General features: G+C 46.5%; 1 protein-coding gene across 2 annotated transcripts in view; it reads left to right on the top strand.

Annotated features, from left to right (window-relative positions):
• The window catches only part of LOC134446723 (homeobox protein aristaless-like 4), a 31538-nt gene extending 22991 nt beyond the window's left edge, over positions 1-8547 (top strand). The window contains exons 3-5 of one of the 2 annotated variants that reach the window (XM_063196031.1): positions 5923-6051; positions 6525-6566; positions 8055-8547. In XM_063196031.1, the coding sequence (XP_063052101.1) occupies positions 5923-6051; positions 6525-6566; positions 8055-8405 (522 nt within the window). In that variant the 3' untranslated portion in view covers positions 8406-8547. The remainder of the gene's footprint in view (positions 1-5922; positions 6052-6524; positions 6567-8054) is intronic. The other variant, XM_063196032.1, reaches the window with a different exon arrangement.
• Positions 8548-19789: the final 11242 nt, after the last annotated feature.

Here is a 19789-nt window from a genome sequence, read left to right as displayed (position 1 = left end):
GTGTGTGTGTGTGTGTGTGTGTGTGTGTGTGTGTGTGTGTGTGTGTGTGTGTGTGTGTGTGTGTGTGTGTGTGTGTGCATTTGAGAGAGAGAGAGAGAGAGAGAGAGAGAGAGAGAGAATGTTTGAAGGTGTTGGGTGTGTGTGTGTGCGCGCGCGACTGTGATGGCGTGTGTGGCCATATGACATGGGGTGACGTGGTTGTTGCTGTCACTTTCGTACAATGTCCATGTACACTTCCCGCTCACAAACACAGAGAGAGAGAGAGAGAGAGAGAGAGAGAGAGAGAAAGAGAGTTAGAAAGAGAGAGAGAGAAAGAGAGATGAGGAGAGAGAGAGAGAGAGAGAGAGAGAGAGAGAGAGAGAGAGAGAGCTCTTTCCTCCCACTGCCTCCTCCTCCTCCTCCTCCTCCTCCTCCACAGCCTTATGGCCAACAGTTATATGTAATAAAATAAAGAGTAACGATTTGTGGTTTTGTCTTTTATGGCACGAGGGCGAAGCGTAATATGACAGATAAAAAGAAGCCTAATATTCTTTTAAATTATTTCGGAGATCACCATCCCTCCACATGAGAGGCGCAATGCCTCCATAAAGCAGAGCCCCTAGCATTGGAAGCCAAAACCTGTCAAATAAAGACAGCATATTTGTGGTCTTGCATAAGTGGGTGTGTTTGCTGTCCACGAGTGTGAGTGAGCGTGCGACGCACGTTGCCTCATACAGCACAAGACGTTTAATACAGTACCACTGGGCTGCCACTGGGTTGCATTTCTATTGCTCACGTCTAACACTTGTTGACTTGGAGCTGGACGGTAACAAGAGCTGACTGTGGGAGGTTTTGTTTTAAGATATTGCATTATAATATAATGCAACACAGGGGAGAGATCATTACGCTGTCTGGAAACGACTGTATTTGAGAGAAGGCAGTTGTTTTTTTTCTATTTTCTATTCCTCATGGCATTTTATTGTTTAGAGGAAGACGAATTAAAGTGTCTCCTACCTACCTCAGGTCTGCGCTGGCTTGGCTCTGGAGGTTTTTGTTTTTGCTCGTTTGTCTCCACTGAGCTCCTCCCACACAAGTCCTCTCTCCTATCCCCACAAACCTTGATTTCAGCCCAGGCAGTGTTCTCTCCTAGTAAGGCTGCATGCCGTACAGGGTCGGATTAACGCACGGGCTAGATATGGCTGCAGCCTAGGGGCCCCCACCTGCCAGGGGGGCCCTGATTGGCCAAAAGTGAAACATTTTAGAATTGTGACAAGATGCAATATGGAAAAAATCATAGGTTATGTTGAGTACAACTGGTAGACATGTTACCCTTAATTCCTAGCTCATAATTGTGACACTGTCAATGCAAGTTTGTGGCAAAACTTTCCCTGCAGGGGGGGCCCACAGCAACCTTTAGCCCAGGGGCCCCAGACAATCTTAATCCGGCCCTGATGCCGTGCACCTTACAAATTATCCTTTCCAGAAACAAAGCCATTGTTTGACGAGTTCACCTAACAAAAATAAGATGTCATCTCCTGCTCCGTTTGTTTGATTTTTGGTTCACATTCCAAAACCACAACCATAAAATGAAATTCAAATGAATACAAGCAATCAATGTGACAGTATGTATCTGTCGAACAGAAAGAAAGAGCACGCACACCCACACACACACGCATGCACGCCCCCCCCAAACACACACACACTCACACCACGCACCCCCCACCCCTCAGAACAAACACACTTAAATACACTATAGAGCCCACACACCCACATAAGGCATCCCTCTCCCTCAGCTAGCAGGCCCATGAGGCTACATTCATGAACTGTGCTTTACCCCTACCTAGGTCCAGGGATGGATTATGACTCCATGGGCCCCTGGGCCAGACAACAAGAAAGGCCCCCCTCCATGGTTTACCAAAAGATTCAGAGTTTTAGGCCAGATGTTCGAGACCCTGTGTTTTGGGGGTTTAGGTGTATGTCCCCTGAGAAAATGTGAAAATACGTCTTTTACATTGCACTTAGTTGACGCTTTCATTTTATTCAAAGCGACTTACAACTATTGTTTTTCAGGGTATTGGTTACAGTCCCTGGAGCAATGTGGGGTTAGGTGTCTTGCTCAAGATCACTTTAGCCATGGAGGGAGAGGTCAGGGGGGATTCGAACCAGCAACCCCTAGATTGAAAGACCAACTCTCTAACCACTAGGCACGACTTCTTATGCAATATGAAAAAAAAAGAGCTTTGCCCTTCAGGGCCCTCCTTGACTCTTGGGGCCCTGGGCCTGGGCCCCGTAGGCCTGTGCAGTAATCCATCTTTGCTTAGGTCCTGCTTGAGAGGAGCAGCAGGCTACGCTGACTTTCATCAGCTCCTCTGTCCCAGGGGACGCTCTGCTCTGGCCTGGTCTGGCAGCCATGCGGATGCATTTGACGTCGACCGCTGCCACCTAGTTGAGATAAGTTGCGTTTCATTGCGTGTTTAATGAGCGGGCGGCCATTTTTCACCCTTGGCGTTTTTGATGCATGCCACAAGCGTGGATAAACTGCGGCTTTCTGGTCTCGCCATGCTGCTGACAGGCCAGAGAGAGAGAGAGGGAGAGGGAGGGAGAGAGAGAGGGAGAGAAGAAAGAGTGAGGGACAGAGTGAAAGAAAGAAAGAGTGAAGAGAGAAAAGAGGAGGAGAAGAAAGAGTGAGAGAGAGATGGAGAGAAGAGAGATGGGCAGAGACAGAAAGAGAGAGAGAGTGAGCGGGAGAGAGAGCTAGATAGAAAGAGAGAGACTCTGAGAGCGGTGCGTTGTGCACTCCACTCCACTCGGGGTGATTAATGGGGCGCAGCAGCACCAGACGCAGAGCAGAGCAGAGCAGGCAGCAGCCAGCCGATGGCTGAAGGGAAGCAGAAGACCCTCCGAAATCAAAGCGGCCGACCGGGCCAGCGGCACAACCTGCCCTGGAGCTGAGCTGAGTTGAGTCGACAGGGGAAGAGTTCATAGCCGTGCATAAATAGCTCAGCGAGGACAGCAGCCTACGGGTGTCAGCGCCGGGGGAACCTGTGGCAAGGCTTTCAAGTGAAGGATAATTTATGAGCTCTCTCTCTCTCAACCGTTCTCACCCTCTCTTTCTCTCGCACTCTCTCTCTCTCTCATCGATGTTTCTGCACTATCCCTCTGTCTTCGGGACCCTTCCTTCGGAGAGCGGAGGAATTTCCTGGTTTAGGTCATTACACGTGCATGCAGGCAGGGCCCTCTTATACTGCAGCGGTGATCTACAGCTGATTGCGAGTCAGAGCTGTCTTCGGCAGATGGAGGACACACAATCATCAACAATAACATTCCAGCGACCATAAAACATAGAAAATGGATGGCCACATGAGAGAGGAAAAAGGTCTCCACAGCTCCTTGAAATATAACAACATGATGATGCTGCACTTCCTATGCCCCATTTCCTCTTTCGGACACACTCTCGAAACGTTGCCATAGTAACATTGCGGGGCGTCCATGAAATGTCTCGGGCCAGAAGATGCTCCACTCCTCTCCTGACAGCTGGAAAGCTAAGAGGTGTCGGCCTCTCACCTCCTGTGCTAACTCAGAGGGCAGAGGAGGGCCGCATCCATCCATCACCGCGTGGTTCAGCTCTAACCCAACCCCAAACCGTCAACCAAAGATGTATGGGTACCAAACAACCACAGCAACAACACCAGCACCAGCACACAGCAAACAACACATGGGACGACGCAGACAGCCTGTGCTCCACCCCTCTCCGCTCTACTCTCGAAGTAGTAATTTATGGCCTGGCTGTTGTGGAGCCGTAAGACGTCTTAACTTCCCTCGGTCATCCGTGTCAGGTGTTGGACAGGGCCATACATGTATGTTGAAGCGTTTTGAAGTTCGAGTGGGACATGGCTTCCCACAGCTCTTCACAGTGACGAATATAAATCTTGAAATCCTCACGATCGCACCCTGATGGCAATCAATAAATAAAATGCACTGACACAAAAATAAAACATGGTAGTGATCTGTGATATGGACAGGACTGAAAGCACTGCATCCCAATTATTTTATGCAGCCCATTTAAAATGATTGAATAGCAATACATTTGCCAGCATGGATTTGGGAAGTCGATTTTGGACTTGTGTGCACTTTCTACCCCTTCAACTATTTCCCCCCAAATTCTCCTACTCTACACTTAATAATGGCTTTAACATGCATTTGTATGATTCGAGTGGCCATTCAGCATCAGAAATGTTGTGGCTTTGTCCTTTGACAGACATAACGCACTGAGAGTTGACACATATTGTATGTAGTATGCATAAACTGTTTATACCATGTGTTGAAGCACATGTGCCATATGCTTGGGGTTGGTTCCCCGGTAAACTCCCTCGGCTGTATATCATCGCATGCCATTACCGGACTCTGCTTCTCTACCACAGGCCCATGTGTTGATGTGTTTTTTAGCCTGTGGACATGTAAATCAAATGCGCTGAAGAGCTATTTGCTGATATATAGCGGCCGTGGTGACCCTATCTTGACGGGGAGTCCTCTAATCTTTATCTGTGCAGGTGCGTGTTGATGTGTGTTTGGGAGTGAAGGGCGGGTGTGTGTTGATGTGTGTTTAGCAGTGATGAGCGGGTTGGCTTTGTGCCGGGTGTTTTTATGTATGTGCCATGAACACACAGATGTGCGCTAATGAGTGATATGTTGGATCTGTGCGATGCAATGTCTATTACGGTATGTGTTCTGTATGCTGGTGGCTGCTTTTCTGCCTTTTGGCTAAGATCAAGTGTAGCATCAAGTTAGTGTACCATAGCACTGTATGCTGCAGGAAGCCTGTATTTTTCTCCTTGAAAAATAATAAAGCTACCATACTGTCAAAGTAAAAGTAAAAATAAGAGACACAATTTCCTTCCAACAAAGGTAACTTATCTGAGTAATAACCAGTAGACCTGTGTACTTAGTCTTGCAATCATCTAACTCTGTGCTGGTTGGATCAAATTTGTGGTGGAGTTCTTGGTAGGTTTTTAGTGTTTTTTCATAACCACACAGTCTTTCCAGTTTAGGTACAATGGGCGGCTAACTGTTGTGACAGCTATGTAATATCATGTGCTAGTGTTGTACATACACCATGAATTTACTTTTACTTTTGGTAACACTTCCAAATAAGGGGCCACAATGACACCTTGCATAGTCCCCTGAGTTGTCTGCCAACAAGGTGACTTTCATGGCTACTTGGGCTTGGGACGCAAGCTCAGGTCTGATCATCCTGCAGCTGGCCGTCTCTGGAAAGGGTGTATAGCAAAGATATTCTAGACAGAGATACGTCATTTTGATTCTTTTCCGGTATCCACTTTATGTCGGGTGAACGCCCCTTTAGGAGACCTTCGATTAGGAGACCTGCGGAGTCCTGAGGCTGAGAATAAATGAAGTCCCCTTAGCGCTGTAGATGGCGGTAGCGCACGTCTTGTGCAAACACCTCAAAAAGAGAAGAAGGAGGGGACAACGCCCCCTCAGGAGACCTGACTTTGGCACGCAGTCTTACATTGGGTGGGCGAGGTTTGGGATCTCTTGCTTTGATCGAGTATTTTTGTGTATAGTGTCCGAAACACCTTATGACCCAGAGGAACACTACTGATGATGCGTACCCGTTAAACACCTTCAGTGTTGCTTCTACTCAGGCCAGGAGCAATACAATTAGCGTTTCTGAACCCGGGAAAAATCCGGAACTCCTCCCAATTTGTCAGGATGCAAACAACCAAAAGCAAATCAAGGGAGGCAAATCAATTGTTAATTGAAGTTGAAGTTAATTGTTATGCTCTTGGCCAGACCAAGTCTCCAAGAGATTTGAAAGTCGATGATAATCAGGCTACAAGTCCACCAAGCGTACAGTATGTGTTTGCACAAGAATAATAACACCTCATTCTGTGTTTTCTGGAATCTTCTCTACTTGTTCTGCAGGTGTGGTTTCAAAACCGTCGTGCGAAGTGGAGGAAGAGAGAGCGCTTCGGTCAGATGCAGCAGGTCCGCACTCACTTCTCCTCTGCCTACGAGCTGCCTCTACTCACCCGCCCAGAGAACTACGCACAGGTATGTAAAACATGACATTGTGAGATGCCGACCCTTTTGGTGAGGCTCTTTACACCATGTTACAAGTTAGGATTAGTGGTGGCTTTGGTATGGGGACACATGGGAGCGTGTCTATGTTCCGACAGCCCACTGGTCCCACAGACCATTGGTCTCACATCACTAAATCTTTTAACAGTATTTTTAAGGCCCATTGGTCCCACTTCCCAATGGTCCCACAGCATATTCCTGCAGCTCCATGTTCACACATTGTTCCATGGTGGGGAGAAAGGCACGTTCTCTTAGTCTACTCGGAAATGTGGGAACATGGAGTTGTGGAACATATTAAAATAATTTCTTAAAAAATGTGGGAATATGGAGCAGCAGGAATAAGCTGTGGGACCATTGGGCAGTGGGACCAATGGGCTGTGGTACCAATTGGCTGTGGGAACATAGAGCTGACCCCGGCACGCATACATGTACTTCTCTGCCAACAGTACGAGCTTCCTCTACTCACCCGCCCAGAGAACTACGCGCAGGTACGTAAAACATGACATTGTGAGATGCCGCCCTTTTTTGGCGGGGCACTTAACACCATGTTACAGGTTAGGGTTAGGGGTGGGGTGCCCAGAGAACTACGCACAGGTACGTAACATGACATGCTAGTGCAATATCCATCAAAATCCAGTTTTGAACCATTTTGGTGGTCCACTTTACACCATGTTACAGGTTAGGGTTAGGGATGGGTTTGGACTGGACACACATACATACTTCTCCTCTGCCTATGAGCTCCCTCTACACACCCACCCAGAGAACTACGTATAGGTATGTAAGCATGACATTCCGTATCCATAAAAACCCAGTTTTGAACCATTTTGGTGGGGCACTTTACACCATGTTTAGGGTTAGGGGTGGGTTTGGGCACACATGCACTTCTCCTCTGCCAATGAGCTGCCCTTACTCACTTGCCCAGAGAAATTTACAGACGTACAAAAACATAGCATCATGGCATGGTGTATACACAGTACATTGCAAGCCAGTTGGGAACCATTTTGGTGGTGGTGGCACTTTACACTTTAGGGTTAGGGATGGGGACATTTACTTCTCCTTTGCCAATGAGCTCCCCATACTCATCTGCCCTGACAACTACGCACAGGAACACCCAGTTTCTCATGGAGACTTTACTGTATAACTCAATGCATGGATAGTCCTATCCAAATTATTTTTCTTCAGTCTGTTTATTGGTTTTTAAAGGATGAATATACTGTAGAGACATGGGACACTGGTGTGCCAATGCTGAATAGGAAGAGAAGTTCAGGATCAGGAACCCACCATAGGACTTTTTAAAGTGAGAGGCAACACTCAGTATTTTATCTAGGATATCTAGGAGTAAATGCTAGCTACTATAACAATGGAGCAGATTAAGGCCAAAAATAGCTCACTTAATGAAGATATAACAAGATTGAACTGCAAAGAGAAAAAGGGAAAATAGTGCTGACAGAAGCAATTCCCTGAACAAGCTGACATGTTGGCTTGTACAAAATTCAAATTTCAGCATACGTACGGTAGCTCTGTGTACTAAGATTGTACTACTCATTAAATAAAAGTGAAAGCGATGCCTATTTGGTATCAATGCCATGCACAGGGTAAACCAATCACAGGGGAGGGAAGGAGGGGTAAGGTACTAACTGTGCAAACACAACAATGGCACCGGAAGTAATTGGCTTTGTATAGAGCAGGTGCTGACAAAAGAGACTAAAGTGATTTGGGTGGCTTGAGCAACATTAGCAAGAGTTTGTAGTTGAACTTCAGCAAATATCATGATAATGAGCTATGATGTGGTACATCATAACGACATTGCTATGACATTACCGAGAGACTGGTGATTGGTGACAGTAAGGTTACAACATATTTTCTGTGCTACGGGGTTAAAATGTCACAATGATTTATAGCAAAGCTTTCAGGGTTAGGGTTAACAGCGCTTCTTTGCTCTCCCCTTCCCTTTTCTCCCCCCAACCCAATTGCAGATCCAAAACCCATCGTGGATAGGCGGCGGTAGCGCGGCGTCACCGGTGCCCGGCTGCGTGGTGCCCTGCGATACAGTCACCCCCTGCATGACGCCACACCCACACGCCGGCAGTGGCGCGGTGTCCGACTTCCTGGGTGTGCCCAGCCCCGGTGGTCACATGGGCCAGACACACATGGGCAGCCTCTTCGGCAGCCCGCCTGGCATGGGCGGCGTGGGCGTCGGCGTGGGCGCCATCGGAGTCAACGGCTACGATCTGAACTCCGTGGACCCCGACCGCAAGTCGTCCAGCATCGCCACGCTGCGCATGAAAGCCAAGGAGCACAGCGCGGCCATCTCCTGGGCTACATGATGGGCCTATACATACACATAGTATACTGCACACATACAGTATACTACACACAATACTGTACATACAGTACACAGAAGAGCTCTGCCATCTCATGATGAGGACATGTCCCCATACATACACATAGTATACAGAAGAGCTCTGCCATCTCATGATGAGGACATGTCCCCATACATACACATAGTATACAGGCGAGCATGGTCATCTCCTCCTAGGCCACACGATTTGGGACATGGCCCCATACATACACATAGTATACTACACACGCGTACATTACAGTACACATACAGTACAAAGAAGAGCCCTGCCATCTCCTGGTTCACAAGATGTGCCACCCGACTGGGACACACCCTATGCATACATACGTATATACTACACACAATACGTACAGTACACAAATCTCCACCATCTCCCAGCCCCCATGATGTGTCCCTTGATTGGCATATACCATTACATACACTCTCCCCAAATGCAGCTCTGCCCTCTTATGGACTACACGATGATGCTGACTGGAACATGGCCTCACACACACACACACACACACACTCTTGTAGAGCACGTACGTACACATGTAAGCAGAGTGCCACCATCTCCTGAACCACAGGACACGCACACATACACACACACACACACACACACACACACACACACACACACACACACACACACACACACACACACACACACACACACACACACAGAGACAAACACATACACATGTACACGCACACATACAAACATACAGTACATCTTCATCACCACAACCGCACCATAACCCAACTGGACCCCAATCAACCGTCTACAGTTCATCATCTATCAGCTCATCCTCTTCTCCTCATCTGGTTTGAAGGACTTTTGGCAGAAAATACCGCAGCTGTACTCACACACGGAGCTCTCATCATTGCAGAGAGCAAGTGTAACATCTACTACATGAGGACTCCATTGCGAATGTTTTCTAGAAGGAGTAAGAAGTAATAGAGAGGTGGAAAAGAGATGAGTGGGGCAAAGAAAATGGCCTAGCAAGAAATGTGTTTCTATTTTTTCTCTATCTCTCTCCAATGGCGTTTTCAAGGGGGAGAATGTGTTCTGTTGTACTTTTGTTGTTATTATAATATTTTCTGTGTGAGTAAGTGGGAGATTTTGGGTGGTTGGGGAGGGGATGGGAATGGGGATGGGGATGGGGAGCTGAGGGTGGGGTGGCGTGGGGAGGTGGGTGAGGGGGTTAAGGGTCGAAAGGGCGATGTTTTGAGAGGTAGTGGATGAAGCTGTGCCGAGGCTGCAAAGGAGGAGAGAGGGGATGTGACCTCACCAGGCCAGAAGGATGTGACCTCACCAGGCCAGAAGGATGTGACCTCACCAGGCCAGAAGGATGTGACATCACCCGGCCAGAAGGATGTGACCTCACCAGGCCAGAAGGAATTGACCTAAACCAGGCAGCGAGGCCAGAAGCCTGCCAAGCTGGCACAGGACTGCACTACTCTGCTTTTACTGCCGCCCCTGTGTACAGTGCATGAAGGAATGACACGTGACTGTTTAGAAGAAGGAAAAAAAACATATACTATGTAACACTGAATGTTGAGTGTGTTGGTGTGTGTATATGTGTTTACTGATGTGTGTGTCAGTGTGTGTGTGTGTGTGTGTGTGTTGCCTGATGTGTGTCCTGGAAAGTGTGTGTGTGTGTGTGTTTGTGTATATTTGCAACTGCTTGGTCTACTACAGGTCTGCAGTTATTTTTTATGAAGCCACCTGATCTGGCTGTGAGCCCCAGAGAGCATCTGCGTCCCAGGGATCCCTAAACACACTCCTCTCCTCCCCTCCCCTCTCCTTTCCTCATCTCTCCTCTCCTCTCCTCTCCTCTCCACTCCTCTCCTCTCCTGCCGTCTCCTCTCCTCTTCTATTCTCTCGTCTCCACTGCTCTGCTCTCCTATTCTCTCCTCTCACCTCCTCTCCTCTCCTGCCGTCTCCTCTCCTCTCCTCTCCTCCCCTCTCCTCTCCTCTCCTCACCCCCCTCTCCTCTCCTCACCCCCCTCTCCTCTCCTCACCCCCCTCTCCTCTCCTCTCCTATTCTCAGTGTTAGCTGACACTGAGGTTGGTCCCTCTCTACACAAAGCCAACATGGTGTAATGTCAGGGGTTGAGGGGTTGAGTGGTGGCACTTGTATATATAATGTGTGTACCTTTTCATCTGGACCTTTTCAACGTTTGAAGTCAACGTCTCTCACATCTGAGTGAGGACAGACATCTGTCACGACTCTGCCTTGGTGTAACAGACATCTCAAAGGTAACCCCTAGCACGCACACGCACACAGGCACACACACACATACACAACCTCTCCAGAGAAGGTAGTTTGCTTAGCCTGTGGGGAGAAACAGAGCCAGAGTTTAAAGGCCTCCTCTGTGTTGTTGAGAAGGCCAAGGCGAAGGAAGAGGAGGAGGAGGAGGTGGTGGAGGAGGAGGCATTGCCAGAGGAAGGTGGGAGGGAGGGAGGGAGGAGGAGGAGGAGGCGGAGGGAGGAGGAGGAGGAGGAGGAGGAGGAGGCATTGCCAGAGGAAGGTGGGTGGGGGGAGGGAGTAAGGGAGGGAGGCCGTGAGATTGGCAGTGATTTAGAGTGAACAAGTCACCTCCCCACAGAGGCCTGTATCCTTAGGTCCCCCTCCCTGCGCTGGGGCTAATGTTACAGGAAACGGTGTCCCCTCTGCACGCCCCCCCCCTGCCCCCCCACCCCCCTCTGGCCAGGAATAACACACAGCAGCCTCCCTTCAACACCAGCCGAGCATAGAAGGATGGAGAGCTGAGTGGTGGAGGGTGGTGGAGAGTGGATGGTTGGCCCCCGCCAAGCAATCGCACCGCAGACACTCCCAATCAGCGTCGCGTGACAGAGCCAAGGGCCTCGCTCCCCTTCGCTCGCTCACTTGACTTGACTCTCCTCCAGGGCCGCTGACAGCATTGGCTGGGCCCAGGACAAAGTCATCTGAAAGGGCCCCCACCCAATACAGTCAATGTAATGAGGACCCAATTATGCCCCCCGCCCCCATTTCCCTTGGGCCGGAACTGACCCCTTTGTCCCCCCTTTGTCGGCTTCCCTGCTCTCCTCGATTCTGGTTTTTCGCAGGGCCGGGCCCATGCAGATCAATCGAGGCTCCAGAGGAGCTTGTTTAGAAACACTGCATCCCCACGGGGCCACCTGTCGCAATCAGCACTCCAAATTTTTCAGACAACCACAACCGACTCCCAGATCATGAGCCAAAAAGGGTTTGGTTGTTTCTTCTGTCTTTTCAAAAATGTGGGAGAATTTCTCGCTTTCTTTTCTTTTTTTCTTTCTTTTTTTTTCGTTCCAAGCAGACAGTTAGTAACATGGGATTTCAAAGTTTTGATCATCACCCATTAAGCAGCCAAAGATCTGTTTTGTTAATAAATATATTCCAACATGGATCACCACAGAGAGAAAGAGAGAGAGAGAGAGAGAGAAAAAAAGGTTGAAGCTTGAGAAGTCAAGTCAGTTTAAATGCCGCTTGCTCTACAGCAGATATCAGCATATCTCCGATGGACAACAACAGGAAGCTTGTGTCAGGCCAACAATCCCCCGCGCCGCTCTCCTCAGCTGCTGACATCCCCCCAGCTGCCCCTGCCATGCGGAGTATTGGGTATCTCGCCCATCTCGTTGGAAGGGCACGGGGACGGGTAATACCCGTACGACAGCCCTCTAGTCTCCACATGCTCAGCATTCTCCCGGCCCTAAGGTAATAAGCTGGCCGTCGCCCCGTTGATTAAGAAGAGAAGGGCTGCGAGAGCGCTCTGTGTTTACTCGAGTGACAGGGCTGTCACCGGAGCTGGGACGCGAGGCGGACTTCATTAAAGTTCCTGGCCCCGAAGCTTCGTGTGGAAGGGCCCCCCCAGCCAGCTCCGGGTGTCCGGTTTCACCACCCCACTTAAGGGAGCGCTGGACAAGGGACGCAGGCAGGTTACTCCTCCTCTGCCCCATCCACCCCCTAACCCCCTCCCAACCCCCTGCTGTGGTTCACCTCCGCGTGGCAGCCAGGAAACTTGCTGTGTATGGATGCTCAGAGTTTTGTCGGGGACATACGTATCATAACCGGACTGCCATTGCAGTGTAGTATCTGTGTGTATACTTGTACATGCAGTGTGTGTGTGTGTGTGTGTGTGTGTGTGTGTGTGTGTGTGTGTGTGTGTGTGTGTGTGTGTGTGTGTGTGTGTGTGTGCGTGTGTGTGTGTGTTGTGAATGTGTGTGTGTGTGTGTGTGTGTGTGTGTGTGTGTGCGTGGGGGGTGGGGGGTTGGGCGGAGGTCCGGGAGGAAACTCAATTATACTCCATGTTTTGGGGCGCTTTATCAGATTCCGATAGAGGTGAAACAAAGCTGTTTCAAATTTGGGGTGTGTGTGTGTGTGTGTGTGTGTGTGTGTGTGTGTGTGTGTGAGGGGAGGGCAAAACCTGATACCCTGGCTCTGCTCGGCGAGCTCCTTTCCAAACTTCTAAATGAAAACCATACTCTGGTCCCGAGCAACAGACGCTTTCTGCTTTCTCCCACATTCATTTGTATCACAATCAACCCATTACTGTCTCTCTTGATATAATTAACCTGCCCTGACTACTGTCAGCGTTGTAAACCGGACCCACAAGGCTGCGCCACATACATCACATCACATCACATGAGAACAGTGCAAAGGATGCTTCCAAAGTCAACAATTGGGCCAAACCGGGCCGAGAGCGAGAGAGCACTTTAAAAGAATTCATTTAAAAAACACTTAAAAAGACCCCTTGATCCCCAGGAGTTTCACGTTTCCAAATAAGAGGTTTTTTTTGGGTCCTGTAAGAAACATCCTTGAAAGACACACATGCACGCATACGTACGTATACTTGTTCTCACCCCTCAACACCCTCCCCCGATCCACCCAATGAAATATTGACCCCACAAAACAAGCCGTCGCCTTCCTGGAGCCATATGTATCTTCGCGACGGTGCGGTGCGGTGTAGTCTACATACATCGTGCTGGTGAAAGCCAGATAAGCCGTCCTCATCAGCCACAGACCGACCCCGCTACACTTCAACGAAAAGCACTGCGCCAAAGCATCCCCTTTCATATTGATACTACTGAGTCTGGGCCGTTGACAATGATTGCATTGTTTTGTGTGTTTATACAGGATGTGCATTTTTATGAATCAGCTTTTTTTTGTGTAACATTAACAAATGATGACGTTTCAAGTGTGTTAAATATGTACTCTTTACATTGTAACTAATTTGCTTTTAAGTAGTATTCAACATTTGTTTTTGTTTGTTTGTTTGAATTGGTTTGGCTGGTTGGACTGATTAGTCTGATTTTTTTGTGGATTTAAAATACTCTGTTTTGCTTTTATGGCTTTTGGATTTTTTTGTTTTGCTACCAAATAATATTCTGATATTTCTAATCTTATTTGTGACTTTAAATAATTCTGTATGTCCTTGTAATAAGTTATTGCACTTATTCATTTGAAACGGTCATTTTACTTTTCAGTGGATGGAAAAAAAAAACATGTTTTTGTTTCTCACAAGAGAAAAGTGAGACTTTTCTTGAAATTGAAAAATAAAACAAAATTAACTTGACATTACTGTGGTTGTGATGATGAAAGACTATACGATTTTCTTTTTAAAGAAAGGGTTTTAATGTCCAAGAGAGAAAAAAAAATTCTTCCACAGACAATGACAAAGAAATAATATTTTGAATTTTTTAGATTTCATGCCCTGTTAAATGCAGTTCGTTTTCTTTATTCTGGGGCAGCATCAAGGATAGCGGCGTACATATTTCTTAGAAGTGTGGATACCAAGTTAAGTGTAAGGTGATCCGGGTGAATATCTCCCAGTGATGGGTGTAAGAGTGACATTTTTTGCTCGACATTCCCCGCTGACTGTGTGATGTGTGCTATTTTTAAAACAGGTTTTGATTGGCGAAGTGCCCTCCAACATGATGGAAAGTCAAACTCAGTGGCCTTCAGTTTCTCAGATGAGGCGCCCTCCGAGAGAGAGAGAGAGAGAGAGAGAGAGAGAGAGAGAGAGAGAGAGAGAGAGAGAGAGAGGGGCACACTAGCACAGGCGCACTGGTCAGGTCAGTGAGAGTGAGTTCACACAGAGTGCTTCAACTTCAGGCACCAAGGCATACTGTACAATAATGTACCCTGAAGCAGACCTCTAATGATCAGCATGAATGCATCTGTAAAATATACTGTAGTATATGGGTTGGAATTCAATGCCAAATGTTACTAAATTGCCCCAAAATAGACATACTTACCTCCTCTTCAAACAGACGTTTCAAGGAATTCCATATCGGACAAAGCAATTGAAGGCAGAAGTACGTATGGAGAGAGGACATGTTGAACCTTTGGATCCATCCTTGAAACCAACAGATAATAACAATGCAGACTTCAGTAATATGCACACAGATACGTATGTTCATGGCCATGACATGACTGTACAAAGGCAAAGGCAATTTGCAAAGGCACCACATATCTTCAATGAAGGAAATATGAATCCACGAATAGTTAGCACAACCTTGACACAAGTCCATAAATTCTTCCATTTTTATTTATTTTTTAAAGCTGGAAATGAAGTGCACAGTGGCGCAGTGATTGCTGTCCAGCCACTGTGCACATGAGCATACTGGTGGTGAAAAACACTGAGGCAATGTGAGATTAGAACGTATTAGAGCTTACTAATAATGCCATTAACGATAGCAGGGCATTAGTCAGTCTTCCCACCATGCATCTGGGACTCTGACTCTGACGTTCTGGTACTGTTGAGAGAGAGAGAAGGGGGGGAAATGAGAGAAAGCTGACCACTCATCCAGAGAAAGACAAGACCGGTTCTTTCCACCAGTCTCAAGCAGGGCCGCTAACAGCTTTGGTTGAATCCCAGGAAAAATCTAAAAGCTAATCTAAAAGCCCCCCCAAACAATACATAAAATACAATGTAATGGGGAACCAATTCTGGACGCCCTTTCTACCTGGGCCCGGGACAATTGACCCCTTTGTCCCTCTCCCTGCCAGCTTCCCTGGTCTCAAGGACACACTTTAAAGGCATTAATAGCACGGAAACAAGCACCCAATGGAACCTGCTCCCCCAGCTAGCTAGCCATGCTATCCCATGTCTGGCTCTAGCCCATGCGGTCTGTGGCGGAAGAAGAAACTAGGAGGGACTTTAATGTGGGTTTTCCACAGTGAGATAAAGACAGAGAGTCAGAGATCGCCGCGACCACCACCATCATCATCACCACCACTGCTATTTGGCTGTGCTTCCCAGTTCAGGGTTGCCAGATGAGACTGATCATTTCCAACCCCAAAATGCTCAAAACCTACCTGGAAGCACTAAATACCGCCCAATTTGAACTAAATTCTATTGATTTCTATGGCCATAAATCAGCTGAAAAACCTGCCCAAATGCCCCTTTTCACCTATTTTACCAACAGACGGTCATAATCAGCTGCCCAATTTAGCAGGAAACCACCCAATCTGGCAACACTGTCCAAGTTGGCTCTTCAAGCCCTCGTAGGCCAAATACACTGAAGCAGCCCCCTAATCTGAGCAGCCTACTCTCCTGGGTCACCTCGCCTGCTATTTCACAGTATCATTATCCACAATTTGAGCTGAATTGCTGCGATAGGCCTCTAAATACCTCCATGTGATCGATAGCACTGAAACGCAGCAGCCATGGACAATGTCAGAGCAGCGCCTGTCAGTGGCTGCCTTGCCTTCCTTTGCAACGCTCGCTGGCTCCTCCAGCAGTAAATATATTAACGTGTTGTCCTTTGAATCATATTGCAAGTTGGAAGGTGATAATCTACTCTTGCTTTGTCTGTTGACATGAGTTAGAACTGAGGGAAGATTTAAAAAAAGAAGAATTTGAAAAAGGCAATAAATGAAGGAATACAGTAAAGTGGGACAAGTGTATTGTTGTTGTAAGTGGGGGCATTTCATCTTAGGTTCTGGAGTCTTAAATAAAAAAATAAAGAAAGAGGAGATTAAAAAGTTGGAGTCAAGAAAACAAACCGAAACTAATTCTTGTCCTGAACCTGACAGAGAAGCAAAGAAATGGAAGTATTGTGTGATTCAACATTCTCCAACAGCTATAGAAACAATCGCTCTAGTCTGTTCTCCCTTCTCTTTTCTCCTTTTTGTAATTTTGGGAGCCATTCCATATTGTGCTGCAGACAGCCAAGCTAGAGCTTGTCACCCAATAAACCCGCCACCAGGACTTGACAACTATCGAATAGAGCTGGAGACTTTCCAAACAAATCCGTCAGGGAAAATGGTCTGGCAAGAGTGCTGTGTGTTGTTCTGTTGGCAGGTTTGACTCCTCCAGCACTTTGGTAGGTTTTCTGGCTTTCCCATGGTCCCTCAGGTTTTCCTCTCATCCCACTATGACAAACCAAATAACGAGATGAGAATGTCAGATTCTCTAAAGAAATATTTTCTAATGTTCTTTTTTTTCTACACGGGGGGCGAGGGGGGTGTAATGTGTAATATGGACTGAAGGTCTGCGAAATGAAATTGTGAGCCAAAGTGGGACTGATACGACTGGATGGACGCAGGCAAGGCCAGGACCAATTTCACTCGCTGGAAGAAGTGCATTTTGGAATAAATAAACAGAGTGTTTGGGGAGTAAGTGGAGAGCTGTGTTTTGGAGCACTTAACGCGTGGACTGAAGACCAGTGCCAATTAAACCTAATGGGTTGGGTAGCTCCAGCCAACCAGCCTCCTATGGCACTTTTCATAAAAAGACCCATGGTTGAGGGACCATGAAGACCATTAGGGCCACTTCAAAGTTCACCCCGTTGCTGTCTACCCTGGCCTAGGCTCCGCATAAAAGGATATAATATCCAGTTACTGTGTCAGTGTTTCTTTCCATACTTGTTAAGCGGTATCGTTAGGAGCACTGTGGTGCTAAATCACTATAACCCATTGGACGCTAGACGCGAGACAGAACTCAAAAAGGTCATATTTTAGACCTGACAGTTAAGGGAGTTCCTCGGTTAACTGGTCTCGAGCTTGATGTTAAAACGGAAGATAAGGGCCAGAGAAATTACATTGTAAATCTAAAGAGGCTGGGTCCCCTTTACCGTCCAAGGTAGAAGATTCTGAGTGACTGATATTGGCGGAAACGTGTGTATGGAGACTTGTAAAGGAAAGTAGAGACAGGTCTGCCACATAGAAACTGCCTAATTAGAACCCTCCTCTCAGGACTTATAGAGGCATGAGGTAATTACAAAATAAATATCGATGACAAATGTTGAATGCTATAGAGGAATGTTTACTGAACTTTAAATTTCCTGTAACACAATCTTCTGTGGTGGAAGTATCCAATCTCCATCTCATACAGTAGAGTAAATGATTTAATGTGAAGGTCAAAGTGATGGAAATTATATGGCACCGCTGATTTCTAACTTTGCAATAAAAAAAAACATCCCGACCTCTGATTCATGAGTTTCAAGACCAGAAAGAAATAATTTATACGCCTTTAATGTAATTTATACACAATGTGTGATTTATTCCACAGAAGCAGACAATAATAATAATATATTGAAAAGATATTCGATGGCTATCCGTATAATATTGTAATTTATTTGACAGTGCAGTGGGGGAGATCAAAGGTTTATGCCATGGCCATAAAGACTAAGAGGCTAATTAGCAGGACAGGTTGAGGACACTTCCAAGCATGGCTCAAAAACAGCTCACTGTAATTTAATGTGTCATTGGGTGTTATTGCTGCAGTGACACAGTACTTGGTCTGAGAAAGATCATTCCTGCTGTAGGGTTTGTGGGTGTTTCAGGGGGTACTCTCTTAATCTTTGGCCTGTGGTGCTACATTATTGTTTCCTCAAAAAGTAATTTAAAAAGATTAAAAAATATTATACAGGCCAATAATGTGACCATCACATTATTATGTGTGCCAAGTTTTGCCAAAGACTGTCGTTTCTTTTTCAGCATGTTTCCTGAGAAGAAAACAATGTAACTTGTTTGTATAATAATGTAACACATTTGTTGATGTTTTAGGGTTAACACCTGTTCCACCAAAGATCAGGGCTCTGTTTATAAAATGCAGCAGATTTCTATTCACTGTTGATGGGTATAATAATCTGAATAAAATCATGAACTTGGTTGAGTATAACACTGGAGCAAAAGTGTGCAATGCTTACAGAATCTCTGACAATAATGAGGGTTTTTTAATGTGAACAATATTGGTCTCCAATTATGAGACCAATTAATTAGTTAGTCACTGGAAATACAATATACTAGAAATATTGCGGATGAAAATATTCACAGTAAAAGTGTCAGAATTGAATGGTGACAAATCTGAAGGAAAGGATTGAATGCTTGAAAATGTCTGTACTTCATAACAAACTATGACAAAGCTCTTGGTCTACCGCTGACAGAGACATTCAAGACAGCACACTAGTCTCTAAATGGAAAAATGGCGTCTTATTTTACCCCATTTCAAGCTTGTTCTCTCACTTTCTGAAGATATCATATAATGCACCATCGAGTTTCACTTATTTCATTATTCCTACCCTACTGTGTTTAATGGGAAGGTACAGTGTGTTAAACATTAGTGGCAATCATAGTGTGGTCGCATTTGATGTTAACCCATTCCACTAAGGCTGTGAGGAAACACAGACCAGGACAGCAAAAGGCTGTAGTTGACAGTAGCTGTAAGTGGAGTGCTAAAATGCCAGATGTACACTAGATTACAGAATATAAATAGATAGATACACAACAAGGCAGCATTGCGGCAACTATACTGTACACAGACGACCGTGCACAGCACACACACAGGATAAAGTCATATTATATTGCCTGTCATCTTCGCCGGTGAAAAGACACAGAAGGGAGTAGAGCTACAAAAATTGACTGATAAAATATTATCCACCTTGTAATTATGTAATCATGACCATTCAGTCACGTACTGTAATAAAGATATCAAGCACATCAAAATGTCTCTTCAAACCCTGCGATGCAGTTCTATGGGCTGCCATGTCCAAACAATGCTGTTTATAGTACATGGATAAAGCTGGAATTTCAGTGCTGTGAGAGCTTAACACTGCTGTTCTTCAGGGATTATCAGACATGAGGACACATAAACAGCTGAGATTTGGTTGGCAGACGTATGCATTCGAGAAATTATTCTCATGTCAGACTGTGGGTACTTCCTTTATGATGTATGCCTGTAAGACTTGTGATGTTGATGCGACATCAGCCAGGACTGGACTGATCTGATCGGTGGAGTAGTCCATTTTTATTGTCCAGCCAGAGCAGTTTTGGCCAAGTCAGCATGGAAACCACAAACAATACTCACACCCACATGTGTTCTCATGGCCTAAAATAGCCTGCACCCCGCCCCCCTCCC

This window comes from Engraulis encrasicolus, chromosome 4, assembly GCF_034702125.1.
Source record: "Engraulis encrasicolus isolate BLACKSEA-1 chromosome 4, IST_EnEncr_1.0, whole genome shotgun sequence".
NCBI lineage: Eukaryota > Metazoa > Chordata > Actinopteri > Clupeiformes > Engraulidae > Engraulis > Engraulis encrasicolus.
The sequence above is the reverse complement of the archived record's forward strand: the minus strand, read 5'-3'. Positions and strand labels throughout refer to the sequence as shown.